The following is a 22,694-nucleotide window of genomic DNA, read 5'->3' on the forward strand; positions in this document are numbered from 1 at the left end:
ATTAGATGCAAAACTTTGAATAATTTGCAATATAAAATCTCTAGATATAATGTTTTTACATGTTATTGTTTTATAAAGAAGATGAGCGTTAACAATCAAGATTCCCAAAAATCAACTCCAAACCTACTTTGTAATACCATTTGATGGTTCTTCTTAACACATTATAATAGCTGGCCATTTGGTCAGATATATCAATACCTTGTTTGCATTTATTGTAAAAAAACGATAGCTTCGGACTTTATGACAGGTTCTTCTCTTATATATTTTTTTTGTAAGTTCACACATTGTTAACGTATGTTTTGTTAATTGAAACCATACGTTCCTCTTATGCTTTTAGTTCCTAACTACTTATCTTTTTTCACTTTCTCTCCTACAATTTCACTACGTTTCATCTTTTTAGGTTTTAGAATAGACTTTGGGCAATTTTAACCATTTTTCTTAGTGTTCCAATTAACCCTTATCCGGACACTTATTTTTTCTAACGTAGTAGGACAGAGTGTGTCCATCGGACACAAGGCAACAATATTACGGCATTTCATGTTATAATTAATAAAATGTGTATCAAATCTTTTGAATATTTATTTTTAACTAATAAAGTAATAATTATTGAGTGCTTGCTTTATCAAAATTAAAAAAACAATGCATATCTTAACCTATAATAATTCTGAAGTATCTACAATATATAGGACATTTATTTATTACTTTATTAGGCAACTACTACACTCACGTTTTACACTGCTGTTTTCGTTACAAACGTTCTTACTGCAACTATTACACGTTTGATTTTGTGTTCTTGATTTTTTTGATAACCATAAGTAACATCTTCTTTTTTGTGTTGACTGAGTTGTAGCATTTGTGGCAGTTGCTTCTCCTGCAAAGTTCGCCATAAGGGATCTGGTTGATTTAGACAGTCCTACGTTTGGGGCTTTATAAGTTGTTCTGCTGTTTCAATTATGAATAGACGTCTTTTTTCGTGTTTCTTTATGTTCCATTTTGGATGCAGGTTAGTCCAAATAACATAAGATGCCAGACAGCATACATCCAACATATTCATAAAACATGCGAAAGTCCAACGGTTTGTTCTACGTTTGCACATTGATGCACCATCTGGTCAAGCGAGTCAACTCCACCTTTTGTTTTATTATAGTAGAGAATAATCTCTGGTTTATGGTTCACCTCTTCTCTAGTGTCATTCGAGTAATGCATTGTTGAAAACACTATGACACTTTTCTTAGGCTTAGGCACGTATGATACCAATGTCACCTTTTTTGTGAATCCAAATGTAGAAGACGATTGCTCCTTGTTCTTACATGGTTGAAGTTGATTTTTTCTAACTGTGCCAACAATTGTTAAACCATTAGATAGCATAATATAAGCAATATCTAAGTCCATAAAATAGTTATCAAATGTTATGTTCCTATTGGTTAAGGTTCGCTTAGTGATTCTACTACTTTACGTCCCAAACCAGTAGCTACTTGGTTACCTTCTTTGCCGAGATATGGAATCGCATTTAGAGGATAAAATGTTTCTGAGTCACATGCCCACCATATTTTTATCCCATACTCGTCGGGTTTTGAGAGAATATACTGTTTGAATGGACATCTTCTACGATAAGGTATCAACTGCTCGTCGATTAATATATTTCGTCCTGGCAAATAATGCTTTCTCAAATTTCCTAATATTTTATCCCATATATCCCGTATAGCAGCCAGTTTATCTTTTTTGCGTCTCTCGGATCTTGTCGTTTTGTCGTCGAAACGAATGAAACGCAAAAGCTCCTTGAACCGATTTATACCCATAGTGGCTCGAAAAATCTGGTCCATAAAGTGAATTCCACAAAGCTTCATAACTTGCATAGTTTGATTTTAGATGCCCGGCGGTGAACAGGAGGCCAAAGAAAGCATACATTTTCATTCTATCACAGGACTTCCATGGTTTATTTTGCAATACACGATGAGCCTCTAGGTTGGTGTAACGGACAATGTCATCCACAATATTTTCAGTCAAATATAAGCGAAATGTATCTATTGGTTCTTCAATGAGTGTTCCAGGTGGAAGTTGAACTCTGTGTAATGGTCCTTTTACCATATTCTGAATTCGTGTTCGTCCAGTCGGAAAAGGTTGTGATAACCACTTAGTTTTATCTTTTGCAACATCCATTTCTGGTTGACTGTTTTTGATATGTTCTTCAACAGCTGAAATTTTATTATAGAGTATTCTATAATAGAGCTTCCGACAAATGATCATCATCTGATTCGGATTCGTCGTCTAAATCCGCTACGCAGTGTTCGTCTTCATCAAAATCAGACAAGTTCTCAATTATATCTTCAAGCTCCGTTACGGTTAACTTTCTTTTGGCCATATTTACTATTTTATGTATAGTTTAGTAGATGTGTGAAAACTACAACGTGAAGATATTTCTAGGTAAGGAGTAAACACCAGTAAAATAAATTGAAAAACTTACCCGAAACTACAGGACTACGAAAATATGAAAAACAACAAATAAAGTAAACTGCACTCTAGGCTAGCAAAAATGCAACTGAATGACTAGTCAGACAAGTCAGAGCCTGTTTGGTAGTTCACGTGACCGATAGTCGATAAATATTGATGACCAGTGGCGTAACCGCATCCAATAGCAAATTGTGTCTGGCGAACACACACTGTTTGGTTACGTTAGTAAAAGTAACTTTATTTTTTGATAGTTTATTTTGATTAGTTCAAAATATTGAGTTGTTGTCTCCAATAAGTTTACTTTAAAGTAGACAAAGTCCTAATTTTTGAGGTAATAATATACTGTGCTTTTCGAAATATACAGTAACATATCTATAAGTGTGTCCGATGGACACACCTTTTCCGGATAAAGGTTAAATGAGTTTTTTTTCTTACACTGCAACAACATTTGAGCTAATTGTGGGTTACTATAAAAATTATCTACTACTAAAGTTCTTCCACATCCAACATAATATTCAAGTAGTTCATAAACAACTGTGTTACTTGCTCTCTCTTCATTGTTGTTCTGTTTCATTTGACCCTCGTAAATATTAACGTGGTACGTATGACCTTGGGAATCATAAATTTTAAATAATTTTACACCATATTTGGAAGTTTTTCCTGGAATGTATAGCTTAAAATCGATTTGTCAATTACGACAACTTCTTTGGGAGTTTTTAAGTGTTTGTATTTGTGTATAAGAATATTGACTAACGGTATAATTTTGGCTATGATTAAGAGCATTAGTGCTGTTATGAGAGAAATGCATTTGTCGTAGTATAGACTGTAATCTATTACGCGACATAAATTATGGTACAAACTTATTTGCAAATAAATATTTATTGACTGGTAATAAGATATTTTTGGATATATTAGAAGGCTCAATGAAATTGTGATAGCAAAAAATTTTCGCAGTTTAACATTATTCACAATCGGTATCCATTTACCATTCGTAATTCTTAAAGCCTGAATATTCGTTTCAATTTTAATTAGGTCTAACACGTAATCATCAACGATAGCAGATACAATTTTTATTAGACTAATTAGACTATTAATCTAATACATGTTTAACTCCTCACGTTCCAGAATATACTAAATCTTTTTTTAAGTTTACACCATTTACCTCTCCCCATTCTGAACTTTTTGCTACCTTTCATAACTACATAACAGAGGTAAAATGAAAAATAATTATATTAATGTTTATTATTATTATGGCAAATAGATTTTTATCTTATGCCATTACACAGATATTGGCTGTAAATTTTAAAACAAAAAATGGAACAATACTGTATTTTACACAATAATAAAAACAAAAGAGACCTGATATAAAGAATGACACACATTTAGTGGTGGAAACATATTAGAATCTAACATAAAAAAAATACTTATACCATGATTATTGGTTACTTTTTGATCATTAGTTATGGATTCGTGCATAAACCGAAATATAAACGACGCTCGAAAATTTCCCTTTAGTTTAATTTTATAGCTTATAAAAGCCATAAAAATGTGATATAAAGCATAGCTACTTCTAATTCCATTCATTGGGTGACTTTGTTCGACATAGGATCACGAGTTTCGTGTAAGTTCTCGATCGATTATAGTGCCAAAGGGTAGAAAATTTATACTAAAGTTATATATCACCGAAATAAGTCTCACCGAGTTTCAGATAAAGGTAAAATACATGCGAAGTATCTCAATTGACATCAAATTTTAATATAAAGGGTGTAACTGTTTAGATAGAGGGTTATGATTTACGTAAAGGATTTATTTGGTTCATTGCATATGCTTTTTCTAAGACAAACTTACATTAAAACATATTTTCTAACACGATTATTCTGAAGCTATTCGAAACATTCAAATACAAAGAAAGTAATTTGTTTGTCGAAAAACTTTTAAAATAGTAAATCTCTACTATCCTCTACTATAGGTCTTATTTAAAGCAAAAAATAAATATATCAGACGACACCCAACCAGTTTCCTATTTGTAATTTAATAAAAGAGGTTGTAAAAATAAAACTTATTAACTACTAACTAACTGCAACTAACATTGAGCCAATTGCTTAAGGCTTTGTCTAGCTGTCTTTTAGGTGTGGGTACGTCTTTATTATACAAAAATGAATTTGATATTAATAGGTGTGCCCATTTGAACGCTATTATGAAATTACTACAGACAATAGACAAGAACAAGGCGATGATTTGGATTAGAGACAACAAATTATACATACCAAACTTGGGTACCAGTAATGTAAGCAGTTGATTATGAAAGGGGAAAAATTAAAAAATTAATTAGATAAATAAGGAAATATAAAATATACATATTACCCATACAAAAAACAAAACAATTAGATAGAGAAATAGTAGGACTAGACGATATAATATTTTTTTAAAAGTGGTGGGGAAAACAAGTTGTTATGAACACGTTTTATAATACAGAAAAAATGGAAATACAGAGTGATGAAGTTCAAGCCGGTATCGGATTGAATGTGAACTTTTCCCAGATAAGACAATAAATCAAATAGACCACCTATTAATAGAGAAAAATCACGTCCTCAATATAATAAATATAAAAGGCATGAAAGGAGCGGAATGTAACTCGGATCACTTTTTGGTAATAGCAGGGTATAAAATGAACTTTAATATAAAGCGAGACAATAAAATAATTAAACAGATCAGACAACAATTCAATACAGAAATCATCATCATCATCTTTGGCTCGTTTCTGGCAACATGCTACCATCTTCTGATCTTTAGTATCCCTTAGTCGGTTCTTACTCCATCTAACCACCTATTACGCGGTTGACCCCTGCTTTTTCTTCTTATAAGTGTTCCTGTCGTCAGCTTTTTAGCAACCATATTGTCTGGCATTATTTGTATTATGTGAGCAGCCTATCTACGTTGCGGCGTTTTAAGGAATGTTACATCTGGTTCATTAAAAAGTTGGTATAATTTGAAATTATATCTTTTGCACCACTGCCCTTACTCGTTTATAGCTATAATTATTTTGTGGAGTATCTTACGCTCGAATATTCCCAAAAGTTTTTCATTCTTCTGCGTAGAGTCCATGTTTCCGCGCTATACGTGAGGACCAGCCTCAAAAGTGTTTTGTATATAGTATTTGTTTTTCTTTGGATATTTCTTGAGTAAAACTGTTTTTGGAGTTTATAGTATGTCGTATTTGTAAGGTTTACTCGTATTTTACTTTCTTCGCTTGTTTTGTTGGTAGTAGTAACTAGTGAGCCAAGGTATATGAAGCTGTTAACACGTTTAAATATATGACTTTTAAAGACTGTTTTTCGTTTCTCATTTACTCTAGGATCCTTAGTAACCAACATGTACTTGATTTTTTCTTTGTTGATGTCTAGACCGACCTGTTTCGCCGCAGTTTTCAATTCTAGGAAATATTACTCAACATCTCGCTTGCTACGCCCTATTATGTCAAGATTTGTAACGATCTATTGTAAATAGTACCGCCGTCTATAATTCGTGTATCTTGGACTGCCTTTTCCAAGGCAATGTTAAATAAAAGACAAGCCAGGGCAGACCCTTCTCTGAGTCCATCTTTTATTTTAAAAGATCGAGAATTTTTTACCTGTGTCCTAATGCTAGCTTTTAAGGTAGACATTATCATTCTCGTTAATCGAATAAGTTTTTCTGATATACCAAATTCACGCATTGATTGGTATAGGTATAGTACTGTTCTCTTGATACTGTCGTATGCGGCCTTAAAGTTAACGAATAGGTGATTGGATTCAATATTAAATTCTAATTTTTTTCTCGAAGATCTCTCTTATTGAATGAATCTGGTCAATTGTTGATTTTTATGAAGTAAATTCGGCCTGATATTTTACAATTATGCCAACCGTGTAAACATGTAGGTCTTTCGTAGAGAGTATTTGCTAGTATTATGTAATTAGTTGTTAACAGGGTTATACCTTTGTAGTTATCATACTAGAGCTGATTACCTTTTTTATGTAACGGGAATATCGTACCTTGAGATCATTCACAGGACATGATCTCATTTTGCCAGACAAGAAGTAAAAATTTATGCAGTGATTGTAGCAGAGCGTCACTACCATTCTTGTAGAGCTCACTACAAATTTGATCAGTTTCCGGTGCTTTATTATTTTTAAGCAGCTTTTTAATGGCTTGGGCAACCTCTTCAGTGGTGGGTGGTCTTTCGTTTGGGTCGAATAGATTTCAATTATTTTATTCTGCTACGGTGTTATCTGTTTCTTCGATATAACATTTAACTTCGTTAAATTTTGAGTAAAAATATTCAACCCATCGCATCGGTTCAAGATTGACGCCGCATCACTTAGGATATTTTCTTCTCCATCCTTACAGCTCCCGATTCTAAGGTTACACTCTTTAATCAGTTTGTTTATATTTCTATAAAACTTTCTAGTTTCGGTTTTATTTCTTCGCCATTATATGTTTTCTAACTGCTTTTTTTCAAATTGCCTTATTTTCTCTATGTTTTTTTTTCTTCCCTTTTGAGGGTCAGGTAATCCTCCTTTGCTCTTCTTGTACATCTAGCTAGATTTGTTTTTGGGTAAACTCTATTTTTGTTATCTGTTGCTTCTTTGCACTTCTCATCAAACCACTCGTTTTGTTTAACTGGTTTAGTTTTCTCCAATATTTTCAATATATTCTCACTTATTATATTTCGACATTTTGTCCACAATTCGTCACATTTTCCCCCGCTTCTAGACTCTCTATTTTCTAATCCATTTGTTTTCAATACTCTCTCGCACCGTTTCCGGAAATACTTTCAAAAGGTTTCGATGCAGAAATACTAAAAGGTAATAACTCACAGAAAAAGTAGGAAGAAAGAATAATCAGCCGACTTATCGAACCAGAAACATTGGACCCTGAAGAAAAGTGGAAGAAAATGAAAGAAGCAGTTTTAAACACAAAGAAAGAAACCTTAATTAAAACTAATAGAAAACATAAAACAAAAGAATGGCATGATGAGGAATACCAAAATATAGCAGAAGCAATTAAATAAATAATAGAAAAATAATAGTGATAAAAGCAGACAACAATTCAGAGAATTAAGGAGAACTATGAACTTTAACTGGGAAACAAAAAAAAATGGAAAGGGAAATGAACATTGAGAAATGAACTAGGGGAAATAATAAGAAATTGTCTTGTCAAAACATTTAAACAAAAACAAAAAACAAAGGGAACCAATCCATGAAATTTAAGATGATCACATAGTAGTAGAAATACCTACAAAGGAAGAAATGGAAAACAAAATAAAGAGGCCAAAATACTTAAAAATAACAGAAATATCCGCGGAAATGATAAGTGTAGGAGAGAAAAGACTACATAAAGAGATACATAATCTGATAAAAAGCATATGAGAAGCAGAAAAAATGCGAAAAGTGTATGACATAGCAAGGACATGCCTAAGATACAAAAAAGGTGACAAAATGAGATGTGAAAACTATAGGGGTATCGCGTTGCTAGAAATAGTTTCCAAAATTTTGACACAAATGATAAGAAAAAAGCTAAGTCAATACACGGAAAATATATTGGACGAATCTCAGGCAGGATTTAGAATCAATAGGTTGACGATAAATCAAATATTTTTACTAAAAGAAATAATGACTACGTGTTACGAACATAAAACAGCAGTATATGTCTTGTATCGACTTTAAGCAAGCCTACGATAGGGTCAAGAGACAACAGATGTACGAACTTTTGAAAGAGGTAAACCTGCCAAGTAAAATCGTCAGGATGGTATAAATAACTATAGATAACACAACCAACGAAATAACATGAAAAGGTGATAAATCAAATAAAAACCCATCCAAATAAAGGAAAAAGAAAAATTGATATTCCAAAAAAACTATAATAAGAAACCTTTTGTTAGCATACATTTCAAACATTTTCTTGTCAATAGGTTATAAAACAACAAAATTTTTTTGGAAAGAAAAAAGCAGACGCAAGGATTAAATAGATATTAATTAATTTTCAGAGATTCTACAGTATTCACTGCCTTCCCTCGTTCAACAGTTTCCATCTCTCTCTGTTGTCCCATTCTCCATCGCTTAGGCCTCTTTTACTCATGGCATCGACTACTTCGTTCCTTCAGGATCTTCGGGGTCGTCCTCTTTTCCTTCTTCCTATGGGGCTCCATTCGGTTATTCTCTTTATCCATCTGCTGTTGCTAGTTCTTCTTACATTTCCATACTACTTTAGTCTTTTTTGTTCTGTATATGTTAGTATGTCTGTTTCTATCGATGTTCTTTGCTTTATGTCGTCATTACTTCTCCTATCCATTCTTGTTACTCTGCAGCATCTTCGCAGACATTCCATCTCTGTTGCTACTATCTTAATGCTGTTTTTCTTGTTTACAATCCAATACTTCGCACTAATATTTTATAAATCTGTGTTTTTGTCTTCATATTTAGGTGTCTATCCCACTGAGTTAAGTTGTCGGATTGCTGTTCTTGTTTGTCGTAATCTTTGCTTAATTTCTTTCTCTGTTGTTGCCGTTTTCGTGATTATAAACCCCAAGTTTTTGACTTTATCCTTTCCTTTGATTGTTACGTTGTCGTCAATCTGTAGATCTTTTATGTCTTCTTTACTTGTAGATAGGTACTCTGTTTTCGCGAGGTTAATACCGAGGCCAGCCTTGGTATATACTTTTTGTAGTTTCTTCATCATGTAACTAAGGTCTAAACTGATGAGAACTAAATAAATATAATTATTATTAAAATAAATAAGTTAAATTAAATAATTTTAGGGAGAAAGAGAGAGAAAAATTTAGAGGAAAGCTTATATAAAAAAATATTTTCATTTCTGCATTGAAGTAAAATTTAAACTCAAAGAATTATTTAAACAAATATAACAATCATGTGACGTGTATAACATTACAAGGTTTTGCTGAATTTTGCCAACTTTTAGAAATGTTAGTATGCAAACACTTCCTTCTTCTTTACGTTCTGGATTGAGACATTAAAGTTTAGGTTGCTTTTAATCTATTCTTTGGGTCTTTCTATATTTCGCATTTTGTCTTCTAAACATTTTCATTTTACAGTAAAGTTTCTTATGTTTTTTTGAATAATTTTAGCCCTAAATTCATTTCTTATTTCTTCAATGGATAATCTGTCTTGCCTTCTGCAAGCTTAAACATTTTTATTGAAAATTTTATTAGCAAGCTTCAATTACTGCTATTGAATTTTTTTGTGATTGTTTAGTTATTGCTTTCGTACATTAATACCGGCCTGGCCTGGCCCTATACATAGGTGGTTACTGTATTCGATGTCCAATTGAAAATTCTATTTAGACTTCCCAAGAGTTTTCCAAAAATATCCGTAATTTCAAAAATCCCAAATTCATGCTAACATCCATATCCTCGATATATTATTTAATGAATCATAAGAGTTTTCCATATTATTCAGCGAAATGGCTTCACATTGGAAATTATATATATACTTACTTAACTCAAATTTAGCGTTATAATCTGGGCCACAGCAATTGTGTACCGTGTTAAGATCAATAGAAACCACTTTACATATTGTATATCCCTTTCAAGGGTTTCACTTATAAAAGGGATTCATTTGCATAATTTTAATGTTTTGTACTTGACGTGTCATATACATAGTCCTAAAATTAACTTATAGGCTGACAACGTAAGGGTTGTTAGAAAAATATTTATTCGGTTTTGTTGAACTAGACCTCTGCCTTTCTGCTTGACAGTTTTTGGGAATTTAGAAATGTTGATTAATTAAAATAGAATAGTTTAATAAATATTTTAACAAAAAAGAAGAACTTTTACCATTCATCGTGGCAATATAGCCATTAGTTTTAGAAAAATCAGAAGTTGCGTAACTATTCCTATAATTATTCCATAAGTTTATTACATTTTATTATTATTTAACTTTAAAAAATGTTGCGAAGGTAAACTAAAAAGAATCAATCTAACATGAGTGTAAGAAATGATGTAGTTATTGTTTAATATTTGAATCGGTCAGTGAAAGAATAGTACATCTCCAAAACTGCCATTTTAAGAAAATAAAAAACAAACCATTTAAACAAAAAATTTCTTTGATATTCTCATACATTGTAAAGTTGTAGCTTTTGTCCTTATTTATTAAATAGAGAAATAAAATTTAATAAAACAAAGTCCAGAGAAAAGATATTTGCAAAAATTATCGTGTACATACATGTACTGTTCTTTCCCTCAATTACAAAAAAAAACACATTTCTAAAACCACATTTATTGGTTTTGTTTACAAATATTTATTAACAATGAGACTGATCGTTAAATACAGTTATCCTCGTTTTTCTTAACGACTTTCCAAAAGGTAGTATGGTAATAGAAACCTAAATCCTCTCCAGACATATATTGGAGAATTTTCTTAATGTGTGCTATCTTTGCTTCATTGATTGAGACAGGTTCTGTATACTTCATTTCTTGTTCTGTATACTAACATTTCACTTTACCAACTTAAATTTATGGGATATAAGGCCTTCTATATACTCGGATATAATACCATAACCTGGTGCTTCGCTGCAATATATAAACTGTCTTAATTAAGACACAGTAAAATTAATGTTGCGTTCAAAAGATTTGCTCCTCTTTTTATAAAAATTGGGCCACCAGTTATTGAAGTCAAGAATATCGTTGTGTCTAATGTCTGCAACTTAAAATAATATTCTCATATTCGTCAGGCAGGTAAACACGTTCAGATCTCCTGATTAGTCTCTCAACTGTCCCGAAATCACGAGTACACCAAGGTAAAAACGAGTGTCCTCGGATAGGGAAATCATGACATATTTTTTTAAATCGCCAATGTCATCAAAAATCTTACCATTGTATTGTTGCGGTTCTGACTAGGACACCCATCAGAAAATATATGCAGTTCAGGTATTTCTGAAAGAAATTTTGTTTAAAATGTAATCCAAAAGGAAACTACAACTTCGTTAGGACCTTTATAAGCCTGACCTTCATGATACGTGTAAAAATGACCTGTGTTGTCTTTTAAATTGTGGGTTTCAAAGGCGTGTACCCATAGCTGACGGTAATAAAAAATTCCTGTACCGGTATGTTGGGCAAGGGTAAGTTTTGCATAAAATCGAAAGTTTTACCACAAACATTGTCTCTTTCGGTGCATAGTTTTGTTACAGTTTGAATTTGGTTATAAAACTTTTTTGCACGTCGTTTGTGCACCATTAATTCGGCGGTGGTCACCCTTTTTGGGTTATCATTTAGGTGCGGATCATTCAGCCTTATTCCAAATCGTTCACATTCACCGCATACGTCCACTCGTGGTCTTCCAAAACGCAAAGAATAGTTTTCTTTGAAATTCTCAAGATAGTACTCATATTTTATATGTTGTCTTAAATCTGGTCATTTTTTATTCAAAAGTTCGTACATAGTTTTCACACTAAGTTTAGCATCAAAATACTTCATAACATTAGAACTGTTTTATCATAACGGGAAGTTTTGGTGGGAAAAGATTCTATATGCTCTTTTACCATAACATTATATTCTGGAGGTTTCACATGTCGACGAGTATTGTGCTTGAACCTAAAGTCTACTGGGATATTTCCAGATTTCAAAAGCGCATTCAAACGTTGTAGACCTGAGTTAGAAATGGCATGCAAGCTGAGAAAAGCTTTCTTACAAACTGGTATTTTATCACCTACTTTTCTAATATGATATCGAAATGTTGCAATTTTTATGACATTTTGGCTGGTCCTTCGGCATCGTTTTATCTTCTTGGCTTTGATAAGGGCCACTACATGAATATCCTGTTAATTTTTGAAATTCATTTCAAGCATCTTGGACAATATGGCTTCCTTTTCCTCTTGGGTTACGCTTTCCGCACATCTATCGTGGCATCTGCAAAATTGTATATTAAGGATGTGATGTGAGAAAAAAACTTATAGTTTTCTCGCCACAGAATTCTTTATAAATATAACCTTTCCTAAAAAAATTCAGGTTAGGTTAGATCTCTGTCCTTAAAAACCCAAAAAAATATGTCTTAAAATCTTAATACAAACTATAAAAAACCTGTCCTAATGTGCAGCTCATAAGTATGTATTTGGTAATATAAAACAAGTTAATAACAAATAACTTACTTGAAAGGCACTATAGTTTTCTGACTAACAGTTTTTCCGGCAGTGTTGACATATTCGTTGCCATGAAGACCATCATATTTTCGTGTTTGGCTTCCAACTACCAGATTGCATCTTTCGCTTTTTAATGGATCTCTCAGGAGAACGATCATTATCACTACTACTTGTACCAGACATGATTTTTATCAGTCGTATACTTTATAAAAACTCTTAAATATTTAAAATAATAGAATGCAAGATTGTTAACCTTTGACTGTCAATCACTAAATGAATCCTGATTAGATGTGGCGTGCGACGACGTAATGCCATTGAGCGAAAGAACAGTATAAGCGCACGTATACGGTTCTTTTACTCATCTACCAAATCGCCCTGTCGATATTGGATCTCAGAGATTTGCGTTTTTGCTGTTCTTTTGCCCAGTGATGCGTTAACCTATTAAACGTATTTGGGTTTTTTCAGTTTAAAATGTCGTTTTTGGCGTTTATATTGTTCTTTCACTCACCGATTCAATTGTTTACTGCATGCACTGTTTATTCAGAAAATAAACAGAGCTGTTCACAAACAATCTTACTTGAGGAATACGAAACAACTAGTTAGAGCAAATGATACTGACTCTAATCACAAAAGCATTGTATGTGGAGTACCACAACGTTCAGTGCTGGGTCCTCTACTTTTCCTTATCTTTATAAATGACATCACTTACTTAATAATCGATGTAGAATACCAAGTAGAATATTTTCTGCTTACTATTTAGAATTATATAACTTAAAAAACTACTAAAATATATGATCAAAGTTGAAAAACTACAAATCCCGATACACATGTCAAGCTAAATCAATCATCCATCCTACTGGCACTGCCAAGTATTTAATGCCACTAGAATGTAGTAATGAAGAAGAAATTGTGAAAAACCTGGAGCTACAAGACCTGGAATATAATTTGCCATTATCAGTCTTTTGCGAAAGTCATGGAGTTAAAAATTTTTTGAACTACCTAGAGATTGATACAGCCCTATTGACAGAAAATATTGAAGTAAACTTAGCTATGTGTGTTATTAATTTTCAAGAAAACAAACAGGTGTCCAATGTTTCCGACAATGACGTCTTTCCGAGAGTAACGATGAACTAAAACTTACTACAACTGTAAGTAATTAAAATAATGCTTACTTTTTATATATAGAAGTGATGCAAGAGTTAGTCAAAAAATATTTGGTGCAATAATTGTAAATGTTCAGTCAGTGTAAAAAATAATGTTAAAAACAAACTAAAATTGATAATTTTTTAAGAAATAATACCTACTTCTTTTACAATAGTATTTTATTTGTTTTATTTGTACAAAATCAGCTCAAATAACATTTACCAACCGTCACAACTTATGCCCACCTGAAAGGATAGAAAATGTGAGAATACCAACAGTAACAGACGCTAGATACCTTGGCCTCCATCCTGACCAACGTCTCACTTGGAAAAAACATATCCAGACCAACAGAAGGCAGCTCGACATAAAATTTCGGCAAATGTATTGGCCTCTTGGACGTAAATCAAAACTTAACATCCAAAACAAAATTCTTCTATAAAAAGCCATACTCAAACCTATCTGGTTCTACCTACTACACCTATGGGGCTGTGCAAAGCCAACGTCGCTGAATATTATCCAAAGATTCCAGTCTAAAGTGCTAAGATCGATAGTGGATGCACCATGGTGCATAAGTAATCAAACACTTCACTACGACTTAAAAATTTCTTTCATCAGAGAAGAAATCCATCGAGTCACGGAGTCACAAAATGAATTTACCATTCACCATAAAAATGAGCTAGTAAGGGAACTATTCAGCAACGGTCCAGCCACAAGAAGACTAGATAGAACCTGGTCCCAAGATCTACTTCAAAACTAAACCAAAATAGAATAAGGTGAGACATCATTGGAAGTCTCTCCTTCGCGCGCAAAACTTGTAACACATTTACTTAATACTCTGTAATGATGTAGATTGTAAATAAACATATTTATATTTTTTCATCTTTTTGAAATTTGCATAAACCAGGACTACTTTAAATTTAATAATCAAATGTATACAAATAACAGTGCATGATTTATAATGGGTAATCCTCTAAGCCCATTGCTATCAGATATTTTTATGGATCATCTAGAGACAAAGATTTTATAACATCCCGTATTTAAACAGTTTTTATATTGGTGGAGATATGTAGACGATGTACTGGTATGTTTTACAGGAACTAACAGGCAGCTTGATCAATTTTTATCGTATATTAATTTACTCCATAGTCATATTGAATTTACAATAGAAACATAACAAAATCAATTCAGAAATTTGTTACTATTTATATTTATACATTTTTTAATATTTATATTTTTACATCTTTTTGAAATTTGCATAAACCAGGACTACTTTGAATTTAATAATCAAATGTATACAAATAACAGTGCATGATTTATAATGGGTAATCCTCTAAGCCCATTGCTATCAGATATTTTTATGGATCATCTAGAGACAAAGATTTTATAACATCCCGTATTTAAACAGTTTTTATATTGGTGGAGATAATATGTAGACGATGTACTGGTATGTTTTACAGGAACTAACAGGCAGCTTGATCAATTTTTATCGTATATTAATTTACTCCATAATCATATTGAATTTACAATAGAAACATAACAAAATCAATTCAGAAATTTTTTAGATTTAAAAATTATCAGACTTAAAAATAAACATGAGTTCTCCGTATTTCAAATACCTACCCATACTGACACGACTATACACAATTCATCATCCCATCTTACACAACATAAACTGGCAGTCTATCATCGCATGTTACCTAGATTAATAGAAATTTGAGACATAATTAAATATCGTTAATCAAATAGCAGTAAACAATGGATACAACAAATAAACAATTAATAAAATTTTAAATCAAAAACTACGTAAGAAAGACCTGCAATTAGTACTTCCACCACCAGAGAAAAAACTCAGTACTTACTGTTCGATTACATATACAGGCAAAATATCAACAAAAATAGCCAAACACATAAAAAAGAAAGGAGTAACACCAGCTTTTAGAACAAACAACAACTTAGGCAAATATATTAAAAACAACAAGAGCCAAAATAAAAAGCTCTTACACAGTGGTGGATACAAACTTAAATGTGGCGACTGTCCAAAAACTTACATCGGTCAAACTGGTAGAACTTTTAACAAACGTATAGCATAATATAAAAGGGCTTTCAATAATAGAAAAACAGATTCTACATACACACTTTACCTTCTAGATCATAATCATTCTTTTAATGACGAATTTCAAATTTTTCACATCCAAACTAAAGGCCTTAAGCTATCTTTATTATAATCTATGGAAATTAACAAATTAAAAAACACAGACATAGTTCTGAATGACCAACTTGAGACAAACACATACCAAAAAGTTTTTAGTGTTTTATTGTTATATAAAATGAATTTCTATCAAATAACGGTCAAATACATCACTTATTTATACATTTGTTAAATATTTCTTTATGTTTAGTTTTTATGTTTATTTAGTATTTAGTATGCTTTTTGTTTCTTGTAATCTATAATATAATATATGCTTTCTAAATAATATATACCTTTAAATAAAAATATACATTAGAAGTTTTAACTTCATTGTAAGTTTTTTTCATTATTCAAACTTAGAGTATCCGAATCAAGCTGGTTGTACTCCATGTCATAACTGACATGACCAAATATTAATAATATTTAATCACCGAAACACTAATGAATGCTTACCTTCTAATATCACTTTTTTGTTACAGAGAGCTTAAGAGAATACTTTAGCAAATATGGAGATATTACAGAAGTAATGGTAATGAAAGATCCAGCCACAAGAAGATCAAGGTAAGAAAATATAACAATAAAAAGACGATAACTATCTGAATGCTTTATACTTTCGCGAAAGCTATTTTTTAATATTGAATATTTTGTCAGTTAAAACATGTATTACAAATTAATATCAATAAAAAAATTGTTTTTTTATTGATATTAAGTTGAAGATTGTTTCGGAGACAGAACTGTCATCAAATTAGCTCCAACATATTAATATATTTAACGATAAAGAAAATGTCAATGCAAAGAATATTACTGATATTATGTATTACAAATATTATGTTATTAAATATGTATGTTTAACATAATATGCAAAATTCTATGAATTTTAGGCTAGACAAAAAATTTCGTTAACTTTTGTTAAATACTTATTTTAGCATACTTCGAACGAGTATTATAACAAGTATTGAATAAAGTAGTTTTTATTCGTTGACTATTTTTGTAAAGCAATCTGCTTTTAATTCCATTTCAGCTACTGTGTAGTTTATGGTAGATAACTATAATTTTTGTACTTCGCTGATGAATTATTTAAGATTTTTGTAATACTAGTAAATTAATGTTTAAGAAAAAGATTCAAAATATGTATGTGGAAGTAAAGTGGTTGACACCCTTTCACTTATTTAAGAGATAAAAAAATAATCTTCCCTCCTTTAAGATTTTTTTTAATGTATGCTTAAAATATTGTATCGGTTTTATCAAAATTACAAAAGTATAATATTTGATAATATAGCACAACTAATTGATTCTATTCTTTGGTTCGAAATCTAACCAGTAGTTAGATAGTCTTTCTTAGTATTATATCGTTTTAGCTGCATTTCTTGACTATCATTGCTTCTCGAGATCAATTAATTATTAGGTCTCTTTTCTTATTTCTATATTTTCCATCAAATAACTTATAATTAATACTGCATTTGCGTCAATCTGATTGCATAATTTACCAACATTTCTTACTATATTTAATTGAAATCCAAAATTTATATTTCAAATGAGAGGTTTTTTCAATTATTTTAATAATTAGTATTTTAAATATTTATTATTTTTATCAATACTGGCCATATTAGTACAAATTGTATTAGAATTCAGTTCTATTTAAGTTTTTAGTTTTCCTTTTGCTTCCTACTTCAATTTTTAGCACAAGTAACTTGTGTTGTTGTCTTATAGTTTTACTTGCATTTTAGTCATTAGATTTAGGTATCTTCTTTCCTTGCCATAAAATAATCGATTAGAAAATAATATACATTTTTTACGTGATAAGTTGACTTTCTTTACTTCATTTTTTTTAAGTCACTACATATAGTGCTAGTACTAGCTTAAGTACATTTATAGTTTCAAAACCTAACCCCCCATGTATAACTAAATCTTCTTCTAGATTGGCCAATACCTAAATTAAATAAAACACCATTCTACTACTAAAAGTTATGGTTTTTCTTAGAGCTTTCTTTCAGTACGTCATTAATTATGACGTCATGTAGGTTATTGGATGTTTCGAGAATTATTTCATGTAATTATTGACGAATCTGACAGATACCAGGATCATACTTAGCCGCAGGTGAAAAGTTTATGGCATGATTTTTATTACAACGTGGATTAAATAGTAAACAAAATTGTTTATTAAATTTATATATATGGAAACATTTAAAAAGGACAACAAAACGATTCATTAATTGTTTTTTTATAATAGTATATAATTCAAGCATAGTTCGTTTGTTTTCTAGTTAATACAATTAAATAATTTGCCGTCATGTTTTGCAAACACACAAAAGACGGTTTTCAAAAATGTTTATTTTTGTAACTAATAAAATTATATCACTACATATCAACTAATTATAAATCTAAAGCAAAAAAAACATAAAGGCTGCGGGGGCTGTAAGAGAAAATCGTGTACAAAAATGTCCAGTAACGGAGTCTAAGCTAATGAAGTAAATGGCAAGAGGTACATATGGTTAGAGATTCGACAAAACTAATGAAATTTTGTATGTAAAATGGCATAATAATAGTGTTTGTTTTATTTTATCCAATCACTGAACCACTAGTTCACGTAAAACAGTGGTCCAGAGCATCAAAATCAAAAGAAAATGTAGTACAACCATTTTTCCCTTACTAAACATTCTGTATACACGAGTCCTGATGGCATATTCGTATTTATTTATTATCAATTTGGGGTCAAGGCTAGTGGCTACTGATTCGTTCATTGTGATGGAATAGTCAGAATCTTTTTGAATACCTTCATTTGTCAATCCTAGTATAGTTTACAAAGAAATTCCTAACGCCACAGCAACGCGCTTAAATAAATAGTAGGTAAAACAATTTTATTTTCAGCCAAATTTTAAACTTACTTCACGAACAGTAGAAATCGGTAATAAAGTTTGTCGAGGTTCCTTTTCTAATTGGAAATAGTTAAGTAATTTTAGTATCAGTATTTTTCCCTTTTCCGTATATCTCGGCACTTTTAAAATATTTTAATGAACAAATAAATAATCCAAAACGAAAAATAATGTACAGCGCTGTGAAATAATGTCAAATCCTGACGACCTGAACGACAACTATCACTTTACTCTTTGACACTTCGAATGGATGGCCAAGTTGGATGAAGTTTTTCGTAATTAGTTAACAATGTTCGTAATTCACGTAATTGATTGGCTGTAGAAATCGTGCATTTTAAATATCAACGAATCAAACGTAGGTTAGAAATAGAACACTTGTGTATGTAACGCCACATTATTTTTGTGTTTAATCGTTGATTGAATAATCCAAATGGGTTATTCAATCAACGGTTTAATCAAGGACTTACCGCTTTTTGCGTTACATCCAATTTATTGCATTAGAAAGAAATCGAAAAACTGTGACGGACTGGAAGAAGGCTCTGAGAAGAACTCTACTTTCTCCTATATTGGTCCTGAAATATCCTAACTATAAGAAATTTTTTCTAAATTATTCGTAAAATGCTTTTCGTTAATTCCGATCTTTCGATTTTTTTTACAACCAGTTTTTCTTGTTAAAGTCTTGATTTTGTTTCCTTAGATGAATCTTATAAATTGCTTCGCCAACCTTTTTCTCTGGGAAGTGGGTGAGGCCCAAGAAGGCATATTATTGGGATCGACTAAATTTAAGTCTGCTCCCACCCATATTTGTTACCAACTCAGTAGTGCTTTTTTTTTTGTATAGTCGTAAGCAAATTTTATTTAAAGTTTCCCTGCGCTAAACGATGTTTAATGGAATTGCAGAAGTTGATTCTTTTCCAATAGGAGCCTTATCCACTGATTGTTCCAGTTTGATGATGATCAGGTTAGCTAGACCCTGATCTAGTTAAGTATCAGGATAAAGGCTGTGTGTTACCGCCATTCTGACTACTTTTGTGATATTGGTATATGATCTGGGCTCGTTAAGGTTTCTTGGTTTTTTAATGATTCTTTATTGCGGGGTAGTAATGGTATTATCTATTGACAAAACCTCCCGTTTTGCCGGTACTGCTGCATAGGCACGGCAGATTTGCTGTGGTGCGTATTTTAGCAGAAATTTCTGATTCTTTCTTTATTTCCTTTGGTTGAACTGCATATGTCTTTGATACTTTGATCAGAACCTCTTACTCTTGGAATACCTTGTGGCTAAGTATTTGGAGTGGGGGCAAAATCCACGATTAAAAACGCCTATTTGATCGTTTTCGTTGTATTTGTATTCATATGTTTAGAAGAATAACCCTTTTCTCAGCGATCCCTTTTTTCTTGTACCATCTAGTTGTAAATCTTTATTTCTACGAGTTGGGATGAAATACTGTCAGGCAAGGCAATGCTCCCTTACTGTGCTAAAATTGTAATCTCCCAGAGTTCACCGGCTCTCTGAATTTTCGAATTACTGATACATGACGCTATAAACGGAAAAAAAACTTTTTATCCTGATACCATAGAAAAATTCTGGAAACAGTCCAATATCTTGAGAAATACACTTTTAAATAAAAAAACTAAGAAGTACCTACGTGTTTGATATTTTTCAAAAATCTAACGACACTAAATGAGACGACCAATCCAGCCCAGAGGTGTGGAGTAAGGGGCAACTTTTGAAATAGGAGCTCCCATTTTTTATTGCAGATTCGAATTCTGCTAGATGTTATAAAAAACTCTATTCAATACCATAGAAAATAGTTTGTTTTTGATAACCTGTATTTAATTTTCTGTGATTTCAGTACCATCTATCCTAACCTGTAATAAAAAATGTGGTTTTCAGTTGATTTCATAGATTTCAAAGTTGCCTTCTCTCTACCTTCAGGGGGTGGTTATGTGGATCAGGTCATCACATAGACTTTTGAAAAATATTAAAATTGTTTTTTGGTTTTCATTCGGAAGTGTATTTTTCAAGATATTAGACCGTTTCCATAATTTATTTAGGTACTACTACTACTACTATCGGTTTACAGCGTTCTCCGACGCCTTCCGACTCCTAACCGCCATTCTTCTCTATTCAGCCATAGGCCTGGAAGGATTTCTCTTTCCTCTAGTTCTTTTTCAATTCCCCCTCTCCAGCTTTTTCTCGGCCTTCCTCTTTTCCTTCTCCCTTGTGGTGTCCACGTCAAGCAGTGGGCATTTATTTAGTTTATCAGGGTACAATTTTTCCGGTTGTACCGTTATCTATCAACAATTAGGAATTTTTTATGAGTAATCTTAATACGGGAGTACTCATTTAGGATCTCTAAACTGACCCCTTCTCGCTCTAGTGGGTGGAGCTGGAGGGTCGTATTAGGTGTAATTTGATAGATTTTTGAAAAATAATAATCACGTGTTTTTCAGTTTTTCGATACGGTGAAAATTTGACAAAAGATTTTACCGCCTCTTTTGGCATTTCCTACATAAGAATAAGGTAGTAATGCTTTTGGTGTGTAATTATGCTAGTTTTAATTTAAATATTTATTGTGAATTATATACAGAAGATTATATTGGGAGATATCACAAAATTTTACAACCGAAGATGAAATAAAGTTTAGGCATACTTATTATTTCTTTATATTATTATAATGTAATTATTGATGATGTAATACTTTTACCCTAGTTCATGACGTATAGTCTATTTTTTGGAACATTTCTTAAATTAAAGAACCAGCATAGTACAAAAGTTATAGATATTTTATAGAAATTGATACAGCATCCTAATCGATATCGATTCTTCTTTGGTTTACATATTATATCTTAATATTAAAACATAATATTCGTTTTAATATAGAATCTATTCTTGCTACATACTGTCAGTAATTTTAATTTTGTAACAGTTGTGTAAAACCAATTGATGTTTTTATCATATATATATATATATATATATATATATATATATACATATATATATATATATATATATATATATATATATATATATATATATATATATAGGCATACAGTTTTAAAACCAAATCATTTTAAAATCCTAATATATATATATATATATATATATATATATATATATATATATATATATATATATATATCTGTTTTTTGAATTATATAATACTCGTTGGATTTTAGTTACTTTAAACTCTTGTTTAATCATTCAAACGTACTACCATATAAACTATTATAATTTAAAGTGTATATAACATTAGCAAACCGCATTAGACTTGATCAAACTTTGTTTTTTTACACTGAAAATAATTTTTTCTTTTTATAAATTATACGCCTCTGGCGTTTTAGAAAACCAGTGACGTAATATGGAGTTGGCAAGAAAAGTAGCGAAGCATTTCAGTTAGTTTGTCTTTTATCCGAAACTTTCCAATACCTACCCATCAATCCCTTTTGACGTATGGGCCATCTACCGAATTCGAACTTGTATTAGAATTGACCGCTACTTAAAAGTTGCGGAGAGATCTTAACTTTATCCGCTTTTCAGGAAATAATCAAATTAATTCCATAGAGAACATATGTCTTGGGAGTGTTTATTAGATTTCAGTTAAATATTTTAAAAAAGTCTAACTAATGGGTAAAAATAAAGCGAGTAATTTTTTATTAATGTTAAAGTTAATTTAAATATCCTCAAATTTGCTTTTTTTGAAATTCATTTCTGGAATTCACTAAGAATTTAGTAATAGGTATTTACCTAATTAAAGCATAACAAATATCATAGGCACTAATATTAATAAGTTTCCCAACATACTCTTTCCCAATTTATGTGATTGTAGTATTTTCAAAATATATTATAAAATTTTAAACGCATATTATATTTTCTTTTGTTCTATTTTTGATATACGACCATC

The 22,694-nt window shown here is 31.3% G+C and overlaps 1 protein-coding gene across 5 annotated transcripts in view; it reads left to right on the top strand.

Moving 5' to 3' along the window:
* The window catches only part of Rbp6 (RNA-binding protein 6), a 1,719,762-nt gene that overhangs the window by 125,635 nt on the left and 1,571,433 nt on the right, over positions 1-22,694 (top strand). For all 5 annotated transcript variants that reach the window (XM_072525972.1, XM_072525971.1, XM_072525970.1 and 2 more), the window contains one exon: positions 16,393-16,474. In XM_072525972.1, the coding sequence (XP_072382073.1) occupies positions 16,440-16,474 (35 nt within the window). In that variant the 5' untranslated portion in view covers positions 16,393-16,439. Of the gene's footprint in view, positions 1-16,392; positions 16,475-22,694 lie in introns of those variants that run through there.

The sequence above is a fragment of the Diabrotica undecimpunctata genome, chromosome 3, assembly GCF_040954645.1.
Source record: "Diabrotica undecimpunctata isolate CICGRU chromosome 3, icDiaUnde3, whole genome shotgun sequence".
NCBI classification, from domain to species: domain Eukaryota; kingdom Metazoa; phylum Arthropoda; class Insecta; order Coleoptera; family Chrysomelidae; genus Diabrotica; species Diabrotica undecimpunctata.